The sequence below is a fragment of the Idiotropiscis lumnitzeri genome, chromosome 1 (assembly GCF_059441095.1).
Source record: "Idiotropiscis lumnitzeri isolate Australia: NSW breed Sydney's pygmy pipehorse chromosome 1, RoL_Ilum_1.0, whole genome shotgun sequence".
In the NCBI taxonomy this organism is placed as follows: Eukaryota; Metazoa; Chordata; class Actinopteri; order Syngnathiformes; family Syngnathidae; genus Idiotropiscis; species Idiotropiscis lumnitzeri.
Genome location: NC_142391.1, coordinates 30,168,811 through 30,186,898, shown reverse-complemented (window position 1 = coordinate 30,186,898; position 18,088 = coordinate 30,168,811). Strand labels below are relative to the sequence as shown.

General features: G+C 39.6%; 3 protein-coding genes across 4 annotated transcripts; 2 read left to right on the top strand and 1 right to left on the bottom strand.

Annotated features, from left to right (window-relative positions):
• Positions 1-1,322: 1,322 nt before the first annotated feature.
• Positions 1,323-3,855, top strand: sprb (sepiapterin reductase b). Its single transcript, XM_088294691.1, has 4 exons — positions 1,323-1,421; positions 1,489-1,720; positions 2,838-3,125; positions 3,701-3,855. Exons 1-4 carry the CDS (start codon positions 1,323-1,325, stop codon positions 3,853-3,855), a joined length of 774 nt encoding a protein of 257 aa, XP_088150817.1.
• Positions 3,856-5,553: 1,698 nt separating this feature from the next.
• On the top strand, positions 5,554-14,262 carry smyd1b (SET and MYND domain containing 1b). 2 transcript variants are annotated; one of them, XM_088305417.1, is made up of 10 exons: positions 5,554-5,771; positions 6,895-7,071; positions 7,335-7,548; positions 9,088-9,218; positions 9,354-9,392; positions 10,505-10,700; positions 11,695-11,787; positions 11,868-12,031; positions 12,778-12,946; positions 14,043-14,262. In XM_088305417.1, the coding sequence occupies exons 1-10, from the start codon at positions 5,650-5,652 to the stop codon at positions 14,205-14,207; spliced, it is 1,470 nt and encodes a 489-aa protein (XP_088161543.1). In that variant the 5' UTR covers positions 5,554-5,649; the 3' UTR covers positions 14,208-14,262. The 2 variants fall into 2 exon arrangements, with proteins under 2 accessions (XP_088161543.1, XP_088161551.1); XM_088305425.1 differs by lacking the exon at positions 9,354-9,392.
• A 1,051-nt stretch (positions 14,263-15,313) lies between these two features.
• Positions 15,314-16,841, bottom strand: LOC148344199 (fatty acid-binding protein, liver-type-like). The gene is made up of 4 exons (XM_088305405.1): positions 16,699-16,841; positions 16,442-16,614; positions 15,499-15,588; positions 15,314-15,398 (listed from the first exon to the last, which is right to left on the bottom strand). The coding sequence occupies exons 1-4, from the start codon at positions 16,763-16,765 to the stop codon at positions 15,348-15,350; spliced, it is 381 nt and encodes a 126-aa protein (XP_088161531.1). The 5' UTR covers positions 16,766-16,841; the 3' UTR covers positions 15,314-15,347.
• Between the last annotated feature and the right edge of the window lie 1,247 nt (positions 16,842-18,088).

Genomic DNA, 18,088 nt, shown 5'->3' with positions numbered 1-18,088 from the left:
TGCCTACTTTCCACACTGTTGCTTTTTGTCAGTAAGCCACAAGAGGACGCCATGATCTTTAAAATCCAGCTCTTCTTGGTCCCTGACTGCTTTACGTGTGTTCGTGCTCAGTTCCAAGAAAACATTTCTCTTTTTTTTTTTAAATGAAATGAGTGTGACTTTGTAATTTCCCTCACTTTTTGGATTTACCAAGGTTCATTTCAGAAAATTATTACCATCTGATAGTGAAGCATTGTAAAAATAGCTACTGCGGCCACGTGATCACAGATTTAAAGTACAAAAAAATCACTCACAAACTGGAGACACAAGCAACTCTTTAAATATCAAAAGTGGGGCTCATACTGGAAAGAGATCTGATCTGATGAAGTTATTCATGCAAAACATACATTTAAAGAAACTATATTTTTCTGTTTTTGCTCATTTCTAGCGTTCATATGGAGGCAGGAAAATCAACTTTTATTGGCTTGTCTCCTTTCACTCTTTAAAAAAAAGATTCTGGTAATTATATTTAACTATGATGTGCAGATTTATCTTCGCTTCACCCTTAATTTCCCCATTTTGTCAACTTGCTATCATTTCCATCTCTACCTGGATAAAGCGGCTCTACATTATGAAAATATGGCATCACCACACCGGTTATGTTTGCATGAACTTGACAGCCTGCCAATGCATTTGAATGTTTCTCAAGATTTTTTTCTGAACATTTATTCCTCTCTCAATCAAAGTTAGCAGAGTTAATATTTCTAAAATAGTGGAACGTGCTGGGTTAGTCATTAGTTTTGTTTAATTTGACAGTAGTTCAACTCATAACCCTGCAAATGTTGTCCCCTTGAATTGTATTTAACGTGAAATAATACATCCATCCATCCATCATCTGTACCGCTTCTCCTCACTAGGGTCGCGGGAGGGTGCTGGAGCCTATCCCAGCTATCTTCGGGCAGTAGGCGGGGGACACCCTGAACTGGTTGCCAGCCAATTGCAGGGCACACAGAGACAAACAACCATCCGCGCTCACACTCATACCTAGGGGCAATTTAGAGTGTTCAATCGGCCTGCCATGCATGTTTTTGGAATGTGGGAGGAAACCGGAGTACCCGGAGGGTAAAATAATACATTAGTTCCCAATATAAAAACTATAGCCAAGACTTGAGGTCTTTTCAGCGTCAAATATAGAGCACGAAATCCCTTCGTGCTGCCTGTTCCTGAGGCCTATAAAAGTACAGCAGCGCTCACATTCAACTCACGAGTAAGAGTTTTCCTGTCCTGCAGCCTCCCTTTCATTTTCGCTTGAACATCATTCAACAAGGTAGCAGTTCGAAGAAATGTCTGGAGTTCTTCATGCAAGTGGAAGCAGTTTAGGACGGTGCATGTGCATCATCACAGGAGCCTCCAAGGGATTTGGACGGGCACTAGCACACCTTGTAAGTAGTCAGCATATTGGTTGGGAAGTAAATATAAGAGAGGAGTCAATGACATGTGTTTTTCCAGGTGCTGCACTCTCTCAAGCCGGGCTCCGTGCTGCTGCTGGTGGCTCGCTCAAGGCCTTTGCTGCAGCAGCTCAAGGAGGAACTGCTGCAAAACCTCAAGGACATCCAGGACATGACCATTTACTGTTTGACAGCAGATTTGAGTACCAAAGAGGGTGTGGCGGACACTGTGGACATGGCAAGACAGCAGAGCCTCAAAGAAATAGACCACGTGCTTCTCATCAATAATGCTGGTGAGGCTAACTTACAGTATGTGGCTGTATATGAGCACGTTGTACCAATTGCAATTTTTTTTATACAACTTCCTTTTCCATGCATACTTGAGCCACTAAGTGAAAAGTTGCTTCAATCATAAAGTGTCAGGAATTTGTGTAAATGAAAGAAAGTACTGCCATATTATTTACCATGTAAATATGGGAATCCAACAAAATATCGTAGATTAGACAATTTACCAAGCAGACAATGACTGCATGGAGTTAGCATATTTGTTCCAGAGGGCATTGACTAGTAATAATAATGCCATTTTGAATTTATATGATATTTTAAAGTAATTTTATGCAAAAAAAAAAAGTGGAAATCATGTGTGGGAGTCATGTGAAATTTTGAAAGCACTGAATTCCAAAGTAAATGTTAAACTTTATAGAGAGCAACATTCCCAAATTAAATGTTGATTGAGGTTATGTTGAAAGAAATCCCTGAATGAATTACATATTTTTTTCTTTCTTTCTTTATTTGTTTTTTTTTGGGGGGGGGGGGGGGCGACAACTAGGCATTGACACAATTTTAATGCAAAATTGCCTATTTTTTTTTTTACAAGCAATGACATTCTTACTTTGTCAGTCTCCTTCCACATATACAGCAAATGTAAAATATATAAATAATATAATATAAAAAGCTAAGAAAAAAGGAGCACTTGATGATCGTGAAAATTGTTGCCATTTGTAGGCAATGTACATAAGAACCATTTAAAAATAATGTCAATTAAAAAAGTAAAATGAACAGTTTATTTGCATTTGACTATTCAAGTAATTCAGTTTGCAGGCCGTCAAAAGTTTCAATTTCAAAGTGTGCTTGGCTGATTGTGATGTAAATTGTTCATTATGCCTGATGGCATGTGGGGATAAGTAGTTTTTAGTCTTGTTCTGGCTGCGACTTATATGTGAAATACTCATATTTTCATGGTTGTAAATACAAACAGTGCTACTTTTTTATTTAAAAACTGCATTGCCTTATGTGATTTAAAAAAAAATATGAAAGAACTTGAGCACGGATTATATTGATCCACGAACATAAAAAAACAAACCTAATATATTTATATTTCAAAATGAGCATGTTTCTTCTCCCCTCCAGCCTCATTGGGCGACATCTCCCCGTTCGAGAACTTCACCGAGCTCGACCTGGTCAATTCCTACCTGGCCCTCAACGTTAGCTCCGTGCTGGCGCTGACCGCAGGAGTGTTGCAGGCCTTTCCGCCGAGAGCTGGACTGCGATGGAGCGTAGTCAACTGCTCGTCAACATTTGCAGTGCAGGCGCTGCCCTCCTGGGTCCTCTACTGCACCGCCAAAGCGGCCAGGGAGATGATGTTTAGGGTGCTAGCAGCCGAGAATCCCAATGTCAAAGTGCTCAGCTACTCACCGGGTATGTGCGCACTTAAATTTCGAATGAATGAATGCAGTGTTCCTTCTTTATTTTGTGCTTCTCCATTTTCGCCCCTGGTATATTGTGGTTTTTAAGCAATTGATTTCCAGTATAGTTACTCACTGTAATGCCTTTGCATTTGGGAAAGGAGAGCCACCCTCACTAATGCGACTTTCAGTTGTTTATTGAATAATGTGACAACATAAAACATAAAAAAAATAAGCTGCTGTCTGCCTCTGCTCATCCCAGACACTCACACACAGTCTCGCTGACATCACGTCAGCCTGCCAGGCCCCACCTCGTAATGGCATACACACATACACAGACATAATGATTATATTAATGTTATTAAATTAATTATTAATTATTAAATTAATAAATGTTATGCCTGCTTGCTCTTTATTTATCAATTGTCTCCAACATGTTTAAAAATGTGTTTTGATAAGTTTAAATGTGCTAAAAAACATCACGTCAGTTTTTTTCTCTTTTTTTTTCAATGTTACAAATGCTCACCTATTCCTAATTTATCTAAACTATCTAAATGAATGATGTGATATTTCATTGTCATCTTCCAGGGCCAATGGACACAGAGATGCAGGAGAATATTCGGAGGTTGACCGGCATCCAGTATCATTTACACCCTTGCCGTGAATCTGCAACCAAGCTATTGAGGCTTCTTTTAGATAATGACTTTGCCACAGGCTCGCACCTTGACTTCTTTGAGTTGTGATCTCAACAGCATGCATGTTACGATTGGGTAAGAGTAGGCAAGGAGGCATCATTTTTTTCTGCGCTCGTTCTTCGCTACTCTTGTCACAGTTTCTTTATGACATACCTCTTCAATTAGCATGACTATTCAGAGAATAAACGTGCACATCATAAAACTGGAATCGTGTACTTTGTGTGTGTCATCATCATCATCATCAACACCATTGATCCTGTACGGCAGGGGTCCTCAATCCTGTTCCTCGAGGGCCGGTATCCTGCAGGTTTTCCAATTCTCCCAGCTGCAACACAGCTGATTCAAATGATCAGATAATCAGCAAGGTCTACAAAAGTTAGATGACGATCATTCAGGTGTGTTGCAGCAGAGAAAGATGGAAAACGGGCAGAGCACCGGCCCTCGAGGAACAGGATTGAAGACCCCTGCTGTACGGGGTCATCGGTAGATGCTGTAGCCTATTCCATCTGACTTCGGACGAAAGGCAGCATAGACCCTGAACTGGTAGTCAGCCAGTCACAGGGCACACACAGACACCATCACAGAGTAAAGTCAGGCAAGTGTACCACTACACTGATAGTGTATTACCCGGAGGAAACCCACACTGGCACGGGGAGAGCATGCAAACTCCACACAGGAAGGCCGGAGCCAGAATCGAACCCTGCACCTCTGCACTGTGAGGCAGACATGTTAACCAGTCGGCTACCGAGCTGCCCCATGCAAAGCAGTTCCATATATTTAAAGAAAACACTTACACACGTTCAACTTAAATTAGAGGGAAAAAAATGAAATCAGATTTATTTACAAATTAAACTGTTTCCATAGCTCAAATACCAAGCTGTGAGCCGAAAGAACTCATTCAGCGGACAATTAGGCTTGCATTAAAGTGTTTAGAAAGGGTCAAGTTAAGTTCACATTTAAACACTATAGTTCATCCTGAAATTTCACCAGGATATCCCCAACTTTTCATAAGCAATTATGTATACAGTATTTAATTCAGCTTTTCGATGGCCATATTATACTAGTATCCTTCATTCCTGCTACATACCGTATACACTTAGCAACCAAATGTACGTAAAATGTACATTAAAGAATGTAAACAAAAAATGGAATTATGGACTTTTTTGGTGCTAATTTGCTAACAACATTTCTCATCAGACTGGGGGTTGTTTATTGGTTGTCACAGGATCCCTCAACTATAGTTACTACTTGGCCTGTGTGTGTGCGCGTGTGTGTGCACGTGCATGATAGAAAGCGCTAACAGTGGAGGCAGACTTTTTTGGTGGCCTGTCTATAGGATGTGTGTGTCAATCTCGCAGCTGTCCAACATCACCTCAGATTCCTGACAGACAGACACAAGTGAGGGACAAAAATAACACAGTGTAACATGGCACCTACCAACTCATGGGAGCCATGGGGGTCTTCCTGCCTGTTAAGTTCACCCATACTTACATCCACCAAAAAACGCAAAACGAATAAAAAAAGGAATGCTATACAGAGTAATTCTGTTCCGATTGAAAGATATTTTGAGAAATGATTTGGACAGAGTTGTCCAATTTGTTAGACAGAAGCCCTCCAACCCACTTCTGTTAGTTGATGGTCCAGCTGAACAAGTTGCTGGCTATTTTTGTACCTTTGCCATGCAATGTGCAGTTGTCTTTTTGAAAGAAGAGGATTGGTGTTTGTGATTAAGCAGCAGCCCCGCCCCTAACTGACCACTTAGTCAGCCACCACCAGCGAGACGCTCCTCTCTTCCTCCTCCACCGTCTGTGCTCAAGCATTCCAGGAAGCAGTGCCGCAGCTATGGAGAATGTGGCAATATTTGACTCACCTGGAAAGGGGAGGGGTCTGAAGGCTAGCAAGGAATTTTGGGCTGGGGACGTTATCTTTTCTGAACCCAGCCTGGCAGCTGTTGTCTTTGACAGGTATGAATTTTAGGGGAGGGGGGTCATAAGTATCATTTATTCCTTAAATTTGTGTAGTAGAATAACTTTACAATTGCATGGTATAACCACAAGTTTTTATTTTATTTTATTTTTTATACTGTATGTCATTATAATGTGCAGGAATGGATCCCCCCTATATGGTGACATATACTGAGCCTGCAGCGGCAACTTCACTTCAAAATGAAATTTGGGTTTTCTTGACCCAAGACACATGTCTGAGCACAAAAGATTTTTAGAAATCTTGTTCTGAGTCGGATAGACAGATTTCTAGATCACACTTTGGTGGAGATAATACCGTATTTTAGCCAATAGCCACCTGTGTATGTCTCCAAACTAGTTAATTGCTCAACTATTTTCATTTCTGCTTTGATCCATCGTGATAAATAACGTTACTACTGCCTTATGGTGAGGTGGGGGATTTCTAATTCAACATAGGTTACCAAATAATAATATAATAATAATTTGGCACCATATTTGGGAAATGTGACTCCTTGCTTCTGTACATAAATGCAATTGGCCAGGTTTTTACTTCCTGTGAAGTCTGTTAGGGTTTTATTTTTTTTGTGTCCAGCCAAATATGGTGTCCTTGGATATATCAAATAAAATAAATATTCAAATTGAATCTTGATACTGGTGGAGATGAATGAATACACTATGTGTGTGTACCTGAACCGGTGTTATAATAGTTATTTCTTTATTTATTTATTAGTTCAGTTAATTTCAATACATTTTTCGAGCAGGTTTATTAGTTTTTATTTTATTTTTTTAAAAAACGCTAGTTTTTATTAGTTTTAGATTTTTTTACATGTCGAATAATTGTTTGACATTTTGTCTTTTGTACGGACGTACAGCAATACCAAAATATATACATTTAAAATGAAACCTCAACGCTAGTGTGATATTAAGTTACAAAATCAAAAATGATGGCCATTTTTACTATAATTATTGTTAGTTTCATAAACTTAAAATGTAATTTTTGTTTCATTTAAAAACATTTTTAAAATTTATTTTGTTAACGAAAATGTTTTTTTCAATTTTACACTTAGTTATTTGATTAGTTTTCCTTAAAAATAATAACGTTAACACCGTCCATACTTTGCAGTCTTGTAGAGCGCATTTGCCACAGCTGTTTCCGCAGACAAGACAAACTCCAGCGATGCGGACAGTGCAAGTTCTCTCACTACTGCGACCGCACCTGTCAGCGGGCCGGCTGGGCCGAACACAAGCAAGAATGTGCTGCTATCAAAAACTATGGCAAGGCGCCCAATGAGAACATTCGGTGAGTTAAGAACACTTCTAAACTTAAAGTATGTGAAGGTGAGTGTGAATGGTTGCCTACAAGTACCCTCTGAGTGGATGCCAAAAAGTCAGCTAAGATAGGCTCAGGCTCATCCGTGACCCCGATGAGGTCGACTGCTATAGAAAATAATTACATTCATGTTCAAACCATCCGGCACACATTGGTTCTCTACTGAGAGCCTTCACTCTTGCCCCGCAAGGCAACACTCAAATGAATCAAGTGCCGTTGTCTCCTCGGTGCAGCTTGGTGGCTCGCATCATGTGGCGCTTGGACAAGGACGGAGGCGTGGTGTCAGACACGCAGCTGACCACGCTGGACCAACTGGAGGACCACATTGAAGACATACCAGAGGACGAGTTGAAGGAATTCAAAGTGGATGTCCATAACTTTCTGGACTACTGGCCTCGGAACAGCAAACAGCACACCAGCGACGTCATCTCGCACGTCTTTGGCCTGGTGAGCGTTTTCTTCACAAAATTAAAGCAAATGATTCCATGATCTTGGTTGTCCCTGTGGAGTGATAACTGAGCAGAGGTTGCTAATTGCAATGGAGTGCTCACAAAAAGCACTATAACAATAATGTCTTTATGATAATTACTGAACTAGAACTTTCATAGCAACACGTGGAACCAATATTACCCTTTAAGTCACTTCGTAAAGCAGTTCTTCTGAGAAATGATACCACAAAGTAGTTTGTACACTGTGACAAAGTTTACAGTGAATTTACAACAGTATCTTACTGTTTTTTTTATCCATCCATCCATCACCTTATCCGCTTCTCCTCACGAGGGTCGGCGACGTGTTGGAGCCTATTCCAGCTGTCTTCGGGCAGTAGGCGGGGTACTCCCTAGACTGGTTGCCTGTCAAAATGCATGGCACACAAAGACAGACAACTAATCACACTCTCGTACCTAGAGACAATTTTAGTGTCCAATCAACCTACCGTGAATATTTTTGGATCGTTAGAGAGGAAACCGGAGTTCCTGGAGAAAAAACACACAGGCATGGGGAGAACATGCTCCTGCAACTCCTCACAGGAAGGCTGGAGCCGGAATTTAAACCTGGGCCTCTGTAATGTGCGGCCGACGTGCTACCCAGTCGTCCACTGTGCATCCCTGTTTTTTTTGGGGGGGGGGGATAATAATTGTAAAAAAATAATTAAATGAATAAAAGAAAATGAATATTCATCCATAACATGCAAATTAACAGTTAAGGGGGAAGTCAACACCCAAAAATTCTTTGCTTCACTATTCTAAACACAGTATTCTGATTAATTAGTTACTCCGATGTTTAAACTGATTTAAACGGCGACGCAATGACATTGCGATGCAAATAGATGTCTTTTCCGTTTGTCACTTTCTTCCTCCACACTCCAAAAATGTGACGCTGTGCTACGTTTCTGAGATTTGCCATGTAGGTTTACCTCTGCTTGTGTATTATATGTACACTCATTGTGTCATTTTCACCATAGAGACAGAAAATAATGTGAAAATGCAGCAGAGAAATTAATGTTATTCAAGCTAAGATTTATATGGGGTACAAATCCCAAGATTCCTTGCGGACAACGGAAGAACATGCACAAAACACAAATCAATGTCCCGTTTGAAGGTAACCCAACCACGTTTTCATGACCCAGTATTGGGGTTAGAAAAGGGGAAGCCCAGTGGTCTTATTCAGGTTTTGTTTTAAAACGCTAAATAAGATCATATTTGGGTTCACATGGTCAGAAAAATCTGAATACTACCAATATTCAGGTTTTAAAGAGGTATTGCCTGTAAACATAGTCAAAGATGGGAACACTAGATAGTTATCAAATTTTACAGTGTTGCTCCGTTCCCCCATCAATACTTTGAAATAGGCAGTCAGACACCCACTTACAGCTGGGTGCGAATCTTGGCGGTTGTCAGAGGGGCCGTAGGCGCACACTGGTTGCCATGCTTCTGTCAAAAAATAAATCCCCTTTAAACTGAAATTTCCCTCTGTTGTACCTCCCAGATTAACTGTAATGGCTTCACTGTGAGCGACCAGCGGGGGCTTCAGGCCGTGGGGGTGGGCCTGTTTCCCAATCTGTGTCTGGTCAATCACGACTGCTGGCCCAACTGCACTGTCATCCTCAACCACGGCAAGTAAGTCAATCAGGCTTGGACCTTTGATTAACACCTCCTGGGAGTGTAGCATTTCAATGTGAATCAGTGTTATGTGTCCGTGTTATTGGATGTATGTGTGTGTGTGTGTAAAACGGCTCCTTGTTTGTCTTTCAGTCAGTCAGCTGTGAATACTTTGTATCATTCTCAACGGAGGTGCGTTACCTCTTAGCCTTGTGCGTGTGCTTTGTCTAGACTATGAAAAACTTTGTGCTCTGAAGTTACCTCCCAATTTTCTGCTAACACACGTATGAAGATGCTAACCTCTTCCTATATAAAGTATAGCATCTCCGTAGAGCATATTTTCCTTGTATTTATGTTCACATTAATCTGCCTTCTAAGCTGTTATCTCATCCACACAAAAGCTGCTTTGTCACTTTGTGTGCACAGTGTGAGTGCTATGGAAAAGATTAGTGTAGAATTAATTCTGGTGTTGGACATATAAAGCATAAAGCAACAATATGTTGCAATAGTGGTATGCGAAAAAAAAACACGTGGAGTACAGTTCAGTTGTCCATTCGTCCTTTATTTGTACCGCTTCTCCTCACAAGGGTCGCAGGGGCCCATCCCAGCTATCTTCGGGCAGTAGGCGGGGTAACACCCTGAACGGGTTGCTAGCCAATCGCAGGGCACACGTAGACAAACGACCATCCGCAGTCACACTCAATTTAGAGTCTCCAATCAACCTGCCGTGCAAGTTTTTGGAACGTGGGAGGAAACCAAAGTACCCGGAGGAAACCAACACAGGCACGGGGGAAAACAGGCAAACCCCACACTGGAAGGCCGGAGCCGGAATTGATACGATGAGCTCTGCAATGTGAGGCCATCGTGCTAACCAGTCATCCACCGTGCCAAGGCAGTTCAGTTGAATTTAACTTAATAAATACATTGTTTAATTGTTAAGAAGCGTTTTCAACATTTGTATTTAATGTGTCGGTGCAATATATTTTTACTTATGTACAGTTTGTTTAATTGTTTATCGAGAGCTGTGGCAATGTTCAAACTGTGCATAATGTTACAGTCACTTACAATAATATTAACTATATGTATTTAGGAATAAAATGATGACGAGCAAAATTATAACACGAACACAATCTAATATTTCCTTTTCCCTCCTCCCTTCACAAGTCACTTGATTGTACTAAAATCCACGGCATGAATCAAGATTTTATCATCACACAAATAATCAAATCATCCTTTAAAACAGTAATAAATCCTTAAATGTGTGCCAACCGGTGATTTAACAGAGTTTCTCCGCCGCTCCTCAGAATCGAGCTGCGTTCTTTGGGTAAGATCGCAGAGGGCGAGGAGCTGACCGTCTCCTACGTGGACTTCATCAACGTGTCGGAGGAGAGGCAGAGGCTGCTAAAGACGCAGTACTTCTTCGATTGTACGTGCCACCACTGCAAGGAGCGCATCAAGGACGACCTGAAGATGGGAGGCAGGGAACAGGATGGCGTCAAGGTTGGCCTTTCATTTTGTCTCCTCTGAAAATCCAACAGCTAAACTTGGGGGAAACACTCACACTATGTTTAGTGGCAGCATAGTCGCCGCTGATAAGGGATACATGAGAAGAGACACAGGCTATTTAAAGCAAGGCTAATTCCAGCTGGCTTAGGCTTTTTATCTGTGAATGCAAACAGCTAAAAACAGTATAGAAAATACCACTAGAATAGTGTCGTTCTTATTGCATATCAGGTATCAATATCGGGTCGATACCGGCCTTATTTTAAGGTATTGGGTACCTACAGAGGCTGCTAATACAAGCCACAGATACTTAATGCAAATAGAAATATACAAAAATTGTAAGTCCTGCTGGGGAGTAGTTGGCACTATGCTGCAGTAGTTTGACACTTGGGTCAATCATCATCTGCGGCGGAAAGAAAAGTCTTGTTTTTGTCATTGTGTTAAATTAAATGTTATATATCAAAAGTAATAGAGGTATCTGTACTTGATATCGGTGAATATTTAAAAGAGTGAATACTCGTACGGTTATCAGTCTGAATACAAGTGTTATTGAACTAATTCTGAATTGTCTTGAAAACCTAATATCATAAGGATAAGGTTGGAGTGGTGGTTTGAGAAAATTAAAAACATTTAATATGTGAAAAAGTGTATTTTTCAGAAGAAAAGACTGAATTTTTTATGAAAAAACCCATTACATTGCAAGAAAAGATAAGAATCGAACTTTTTTTTATCTAGGCCTCTGGTAGATGCCGGGCCAAACAACCAAGCCAAACACCCTCCAATCCCCACACAGGTTACCTGCAGCTCTTTGCATCCACTACCCTTCAAGAGACATGCTTATTTAAATTTGTATCTAAATCCCTGCTCTATATTAAATAAAAAACAGATGAAGAACTTAAACCCCAAAAAAAAGAAAAGAAAAAGCAGCGCCAGGTATGTGGCGATTGAATTCAAATGTAATCAACCATTTCTCCTTTCTGCCTTCTTTTAGCCATCAGAGGAGCAAGTGAAAGAATCAACAGATTACAGTTTTCAGATGCTGGAGAAGATGGACCAGGCCCGATTAAAGGGCGACTATCACGAGGTGACCTCGCACTTCTTGGCTTCTCCCTTTCTTTGAGACGAGTGCCTGCACTTGTCACCCAGCGTTTTGCATTTCCTTAGGTGGTGAAGATCTGCAAGGAGTGCATCGAGAAGACAGAGCCCATACTTGCTGACACTCACATCTACTTGCTGAGGATTTGGAGCACCATGAGCGAGGTGCAGGCCTACCTGCAGTACTTTGAAGATGCTGCTGAATACGCCCGCAAAATGGTGGATGGCTACATGTAAGTAGAAAAGAGTCTTCACCAAGACACTAAGAAGCAGTGCCGGGTAGTTTAAAATGACATTGCTCGTTTTCGTTTAGGCTTGTCACAGGAATGACAATTTTTCAAATTTGATTTAAGAAGAATACAGTCAAAATATTTATTTTCAAGAATAAAGTTATCAGAAAAACAATCAATAAAAAATAGATAAGAAAAGATTGTAATTTTACAAAGTATTTTAATTCTACACGAAAAACTAAGCATATTTTGAATGAGGAATTATGAATTAAATTAAAACATCACAAGGAAAAACTTAGGTTTTTGGTTTTAAATTTTACAAGAATAAAGTGATCATTTTTAAAGAAAATCGTAATATTTCCAAATTTTATTTTATTTTTTTTAACTTTTGTATGAAATGTTTATAGAGAAAAACATACAATTTAATTGGAATAAAGTTGTAGTTTCTTATTGTGATTGCTCAGTCTGCATTTTGCAGGTGTGGCTTCGGGAAAGGTCAGTTGTTGTTTTTCCATTCAATTTGTTCCATTATAACAAAATAATTTCCAATGGACCAATCAACGCACAGCAGTGTCTAGCTCCACCCTCTCTAAGTGTCCAAAGCGTCCTCCAATGAATGCACTCTAAAAAGAGGAACGGTTCAGTTTAGTTATTTGGGGATCCCTGCAATTCCAATAGCACTGCCTGGTGGCTTAGTTTTTAATCTTGCATGATGATGTGGATGACTGCAATGTTGGCATGACGGACAGGAAGCTGTACCACCCGAACAATCCGACCCTGGGGATGGCGGCCATGCGAGCAGGAGTCACCCACTGGCAAGCCGGCATGATCGAGGTGGGCCACGGGATGATCTGCAAGGCCTACGCCATTCTCATGGTTACGCACGGCCCCACGCATCCCATCACCAAAGACTTAGAGGTATGAAAACAGTTTCAGGATTAAGGTCACCTTGCGCTTTTGAGCTGTAATTCCATTATTGTTAGTATCAGACGATTAAATCTTTCGGAAGGAAATGTTCTTTTGTTTGATCAGTGTCCCTTGACAAGGTTAACAGACAAGGTTGGAGTAATATTAGATTTATTTCAACTATCCAAAGAAACCTCCTACTATGAGGATGTTGTATTGCCTAGAGTTGAGTTGTAATGTTCTAAGACTGTTACAATATTTTTTCTCTTAAGAAAAAAAAGTAATAATATTACAAGAAAAATGTGTAATGGTGTGAGAAAAAAAGTTTATATGGTATATTATTACTGAAGTTTCAATTTTATGACAATTAAATTGTAATTTACAAGAAAAAAATACAAATTTCTAGACAATAAATAAAAAGGCAGAATATAATGTTACATTTTAAAAGGGTGCTTTTTTGAATTTCAAGTCAGAATTCTACTAGATTAATTTAATCCCCCACACCCAAAACCGGCTAGTCATAATTTTACAAGGAAGTTTGAAATGAGACCAAAAAAAATTGCAGCTAGAAATTGTTTAACGTGTGGGGAAGAAATGCGGGACAAGTTTCAATGTGCATTTTAAATATGACAAATAATAACAACAATAATCATAAATATTAATAACTATGAGTTGTTTCCTAGGGAATAGAGAATTTTACACGAATAAAGTAAAAATGTCCCAAAAAATAAGTCATAGTGCTAAAAAAAAAGTTTTCTATTGATAAATGAACTGTAAGAAAAAAGGCGATTTTTCTGGAAAAAAAAATGGCGCCCAATTTGGATGGAACATGCATTTGTAGGATGAACTGTCCTGAGTACATGGCTTTCACCCATGAAAAATGTGCCTAATTTTCTTTGCCAATGTCAAACTTATTTTGCTGTTGCCGTTGACTCTTGCTTTGAGTTTGTGTAACCTGAACACAGGGAAAAACGTTACATTCAGCAATGAGTCTGTATTTTGCCTACAGCAGTCTAATGAACTTCAGTGACAATTTCAACGTCATTAGAAGCAAAATTCTGATCAAAACAGTGCTCTGACGCTACTTCCTCCTCCCCCCCACCTTCAGTCAATGCGCGTGCAAACGGAGATGGAGCTGAGGATGTTCAAGCAGAATGAGTACGTCTACCACAGCATGAGAGAGGCAGCGCTGAAGAACCGACCCATGACTATGATGCACGAACCCAAATCCATGGAGGAAGGCATAAAGAATCTCTTCCACAGGAGGAAATGAAGAAACCATCTCAGAATGTCATCACTATTACGTGTTCCCCTCTGTCAGTTCCACATGCTTGCCTCATGTTTCACATTAAAAATGCCCTGATAAATTCAATAGCAAATTCAAGTGTGTCCTTCGCACATTCCACAATTCCGCAGCATGATAGCAGGTGATTCGCATGCCACTTTGACTTCGCCCCAAGAGAAATTACACATGTGCAAAGAAATGGATTTTCTATAGTGTTTGTCTTCACCTGGGTGACTGGTGAGCAAGAGGGCCCGAACCAAAATTCAAACGCAGAACCTCACCACTGTGAGGTAGTTGTGTTACGCACTAGCTTTCCATGCTTCAGATTTAATTACAAGCAACTAAAGTGAACACTAAAATGTCCCTAAGTGTGATTGTGTGAATGTTTGGCTATGTGTGCCTGCGTTCGGCTGGCAACCAGTTCAGGATGTACCCTGGTTACCTAAGCTGCCTAAAGACAACTAGGATAGTCAAGAAACAAAAACAGTATGTCTATGATTGCAAGGTGAAGAGAACCGCCAGCATGCCAACTTTGTTTGGCAGCCATTGATAGTACTGAAGTACAGGGAGTTGCACGTTCCTTTCACGGCACAGACAAGTTACCACATAGCCGAGTCCAATCATAAGATGGAAAGTCTTACTCCATACAAATCATTGGAATGCTTTGCTGCCAAGACGTGGAGGGAGCAAAGATATATATATATATATATATATATATGCCAATTTTACAAGAGAACCCCGCCACCCCAAAAAACAAAATGTTCCCAACGTAATTTGAGCAGTTTTTTGCATGGTCACGTTACAATGACTTACATTAAATACAAATTTAGGAATAAAAAAAAATTGTAATTAACACTCAAGCCTGCTAAGATACCATTTTTAATGTTGTACATCATAAAATTTAGTACCACTGACTTGCAGCCACTATACAGGAAGTGCAAGGTGGGTTCAACTTTTTTTTTTTTGAGGAGGGCTACAAATTGTGTGGGTCAGCCACTGGGGGGGGGGGGGGGGGGATATGAAAGTCCTTATATTAAAAACTTGGGTCTTAGGGTTAAATCTTTAAGATTTCACACAAAAAAAATGCAGACATGTGCCTTTAATCCTTTTATTATGCCAATCGCAGTGTTAAATGCGTTTGCTTGTCCTCTTGTACACAATGCCACCGAGTGTCATCGTCTGAAAAAAAAAAAAATAATAAAAAATACAAAAATCAAACCCACGTTAAGAATGTGGACATATGCAACCTTTTGTGAACTTGCAAAGCAACAAAACTCACATTGACAATTGTGTCTCCAACCAGCTGTGTGACTGACTCGATTCCCTTCAGGGAAACCTTCAGCGTGTTGCCTTCACGCTGAACCACCGCCTGATAAAAAGAAATATGCAACACATTACGGCAGACAATGAACAGTACTTTTAAAATGACATGACACCAAAGCAGGGTTGGGGAATTTTTGGGTGCGCTAACGAAAAGAAAAAAAAAAAAAAAAAAGAAAAAAAAAAAGGGGGGGGGGGCAAGTTCCGTGACTCAAGATATTTAGCAATGGGCTGAAATACTTACTGCAGAACTAAATAGCATTATTTGTTTTCACCTCATTAAATCCACAAGAAACTAATCACCATTTTGAGTATTGTTGGTCAATGTAAAGATTTCCTTAAAGGAGCTCAAACAAAGATTAGCTTTGCAATAAGCCGTGTCTGCACTAGTCAGATTACTATTCAATTTGTGGAATATGATAATTTTTTTTTATTCACGGAAGGCTGCCATTTTTGACAATACCACCCTCTGCTGTTGACTGAAATTGATAAAACGCCCTCAAGCTCAAATTGCCAACATCACTGCTCGCCTGTTTTCTTGGTTTGATCACATGAGCCGAATATGAGCCTGAACGCACTTTGACGTCAATGTCAGTTGACAGCAGAGGGTGGCATTGTCCAGAGCGGCAGAAGTTAAATGCTGATTAAAAATGTACTTTAATCATTCCCAGAAAGCAACATTAGAATAGTGTTAAGACAAACTGAAGCATGAGACACCGGAAATAATTGTTGTAATTAAATTGGGCCAAATTAAAATTTTAACTATCAAATTCTACTGATTTAATGCAAATGAAGTTAGAGGGAAAAAAAACAACACACTTCGACTACTATTAAACTATCCAGGTCAGAAAAAAAAGGCAATTAAAAGGATACATCTATTTGAATAAATCCTTTAGCCTTACTTTAACTTTCTCGCCAGTGACGGTCTCGAGCTCAGCCTCCTGTCCGATGGTGAAAGAGTTGACAAGAACATTGGTGCCGGTCGTGACCGTCACCTTAAAGTCATTGCCATTCTCCTCGATCTCAGAGACACTCTTGACGTCTTTGCCTTTCTGGATGAGTTCATCAGGAAGACCTGAACAAAAAACACAAACTAATGAATAGCTGACATAGACCAGCACATTTAAATTGATAAGTGACAAAAGAACAGGTCTCTTACCAATGGCCTTCATGAAAGGCTCAAAGTTCTCCTGAGACTCCAGCTGGTATTTTCCAGAGAAAGACATGGTGTCAGACAATTGAAGGTAGAGAGAACAAAAAGCTATTGCATTGACTTATATACACACACACACACACACACACACACACACACACACACCATATCACACCACAATCATTAACTTCAGCTGTCTCCAATTACAGAGGCTGCAGGCCACTTGCAGATGATAAGACACAAGGAGGTAGGATGTTTCTAATATTCTGTCCCTCTCATGGCGCAAAAGGGTCAAGGCAAAGAGGTAATCGAAATAAAGTGAATTTAATGTGTAGTTCGACAATTCTGTAAACTGAAAAAAAAAAAAAACTCTTTCCATTGAACAGACTTACCGACTGTTGTGGCCTGTACCCTAAGAAGTGCCCGACACGAAGTATTACATTTAGCCGAATTTTTGTCTTCCAAAAGAGCTGCGCTTAAATGACACATCATGGATGCACGTGAAGCCATAGTCATGTAGTTTATGTGAAACTATGTGATACGTGTACAAATGCAGTACAGTAAAAAATAAACACACCCTTATTAATGTATTTTTATTTTTAATATAACTATTTATTAATATTGAAACTCATACTGTAATCAAATTTATATAGAAAATAAAAAGCAGCAACAAAAAAAAAAACAATTGCAAACCAATTATACTGGAACCCACAAAACATGATTTATCCTCAATTGTTTTTAAATAAGCAAATGAACATTTTAAATGCTCATTTAAAAAAAAAATGAGCTGGTTTTTTTAAAAAGAATGTGCATTCATACTGACAGTCATTCAAAATACTGACTATTTTTTTTATTAAATTTTTATTTAATGTATTTCAATTTTGGGAAATCATCATTAATGCTTGTAGAAAATTACTCGAGGCTCTATTTTTGGGTCAAATTAAGTGTTTTTTTAATTTTAACTCATACAAGTAATACTACTGTTGTCAATCCAAAAAAAAAAACAAAAACAAAAAAACAACAATCCGTTTTTTTTTTTCTTTCTCGAAATGTCCATTAAACTACTCTCTCTCCAATCTGTGCCTTGCATAGACTTTCTGTAAATTTCCACAAGCTCCAATTAGAGTCATCATACCAGGTGTATGCAAGAGAAGAGTGTGTGAACTTTACTCCGGCGATGAGGTCATTAATGGAGATAAGCTAGGTGCGAATGTTTCTCTTGCCAAAGAAAGATTCAATCAGTGCAGATCAATACTATTCTGTAATCCCCCATCAGTGCGTTTCACTCTGCTCTGTACACTGGTGTGTTTATCGTCGAGCGTGGTCTCTTTGAAAATGTGCAAGATTTGCCCTTAAAGTGCAGACAGATGGATCAAAGTTGACCTCTTGGAGGAGA

Coding starts and splice junctions, on each gene's coding strand:
- smyd1b (XM_088305417.1), top strand. CDS start 5,650: ATGGAGAATGTGGCAATATTTGACTCACCTGGAAAGGGGAGGGGTCTG. Junction 9,393..10,504: donor TTGTATCATTCTCAACGGAG/GTGCGTTACCTC, acceptor GCCGCTCCTCAG/AATCGAGCTGCGTTCTTTGG. Junction 10,701..11,694: donor GGGAACAGGATGGCGTCAAG/GTTGGCCTTTCA, acceptor GCCTTCTTTTAG/CCATCAGAGGAGCAAGTGAA.
- sprb (XM_088294691.1), top strand. CDS start 1,323: ATGTCTGGAGTTCTTCATGCAAGTGGAAGCAGTTTAGGACGGTGCATG. Junction 1,721..2,837: donor GCTTCTCATCAATAATGCTG/GTGAGGCTAACT, acceptor TCTCCCCTCCAG/CCTCATTGGGCGACATCTCC. Junction 3,126..3,700: donor AGTGCTCAGCTACTCACCGG/GTATGTGCGCAC, acceptor GTCATCTTCCAG/GGCCAATGGACACAGAGATG.
- LOC148344199 (XM_088305405.1), bottom strand. CDS start 16,765: ATGTCTTTCTCTGGAAAATACCAGCTGGAGTCTCAGGAGAACTTTGAG. Junction 15,589..16,441: donor TCACTGGCGAGAAAGTTAAA/GTAAGGCTAAAG, acceptor TCTTTTTATCAG/GCGGTGGTTCAGCGTGAAGG. Junction 15,399..15,498: donor TTGGAGACACAATTGTCAAT/GTGAGTTTTGTT, acceptor TTTTTTTTTCAG/ACGATGACACTCGGTGGCAT.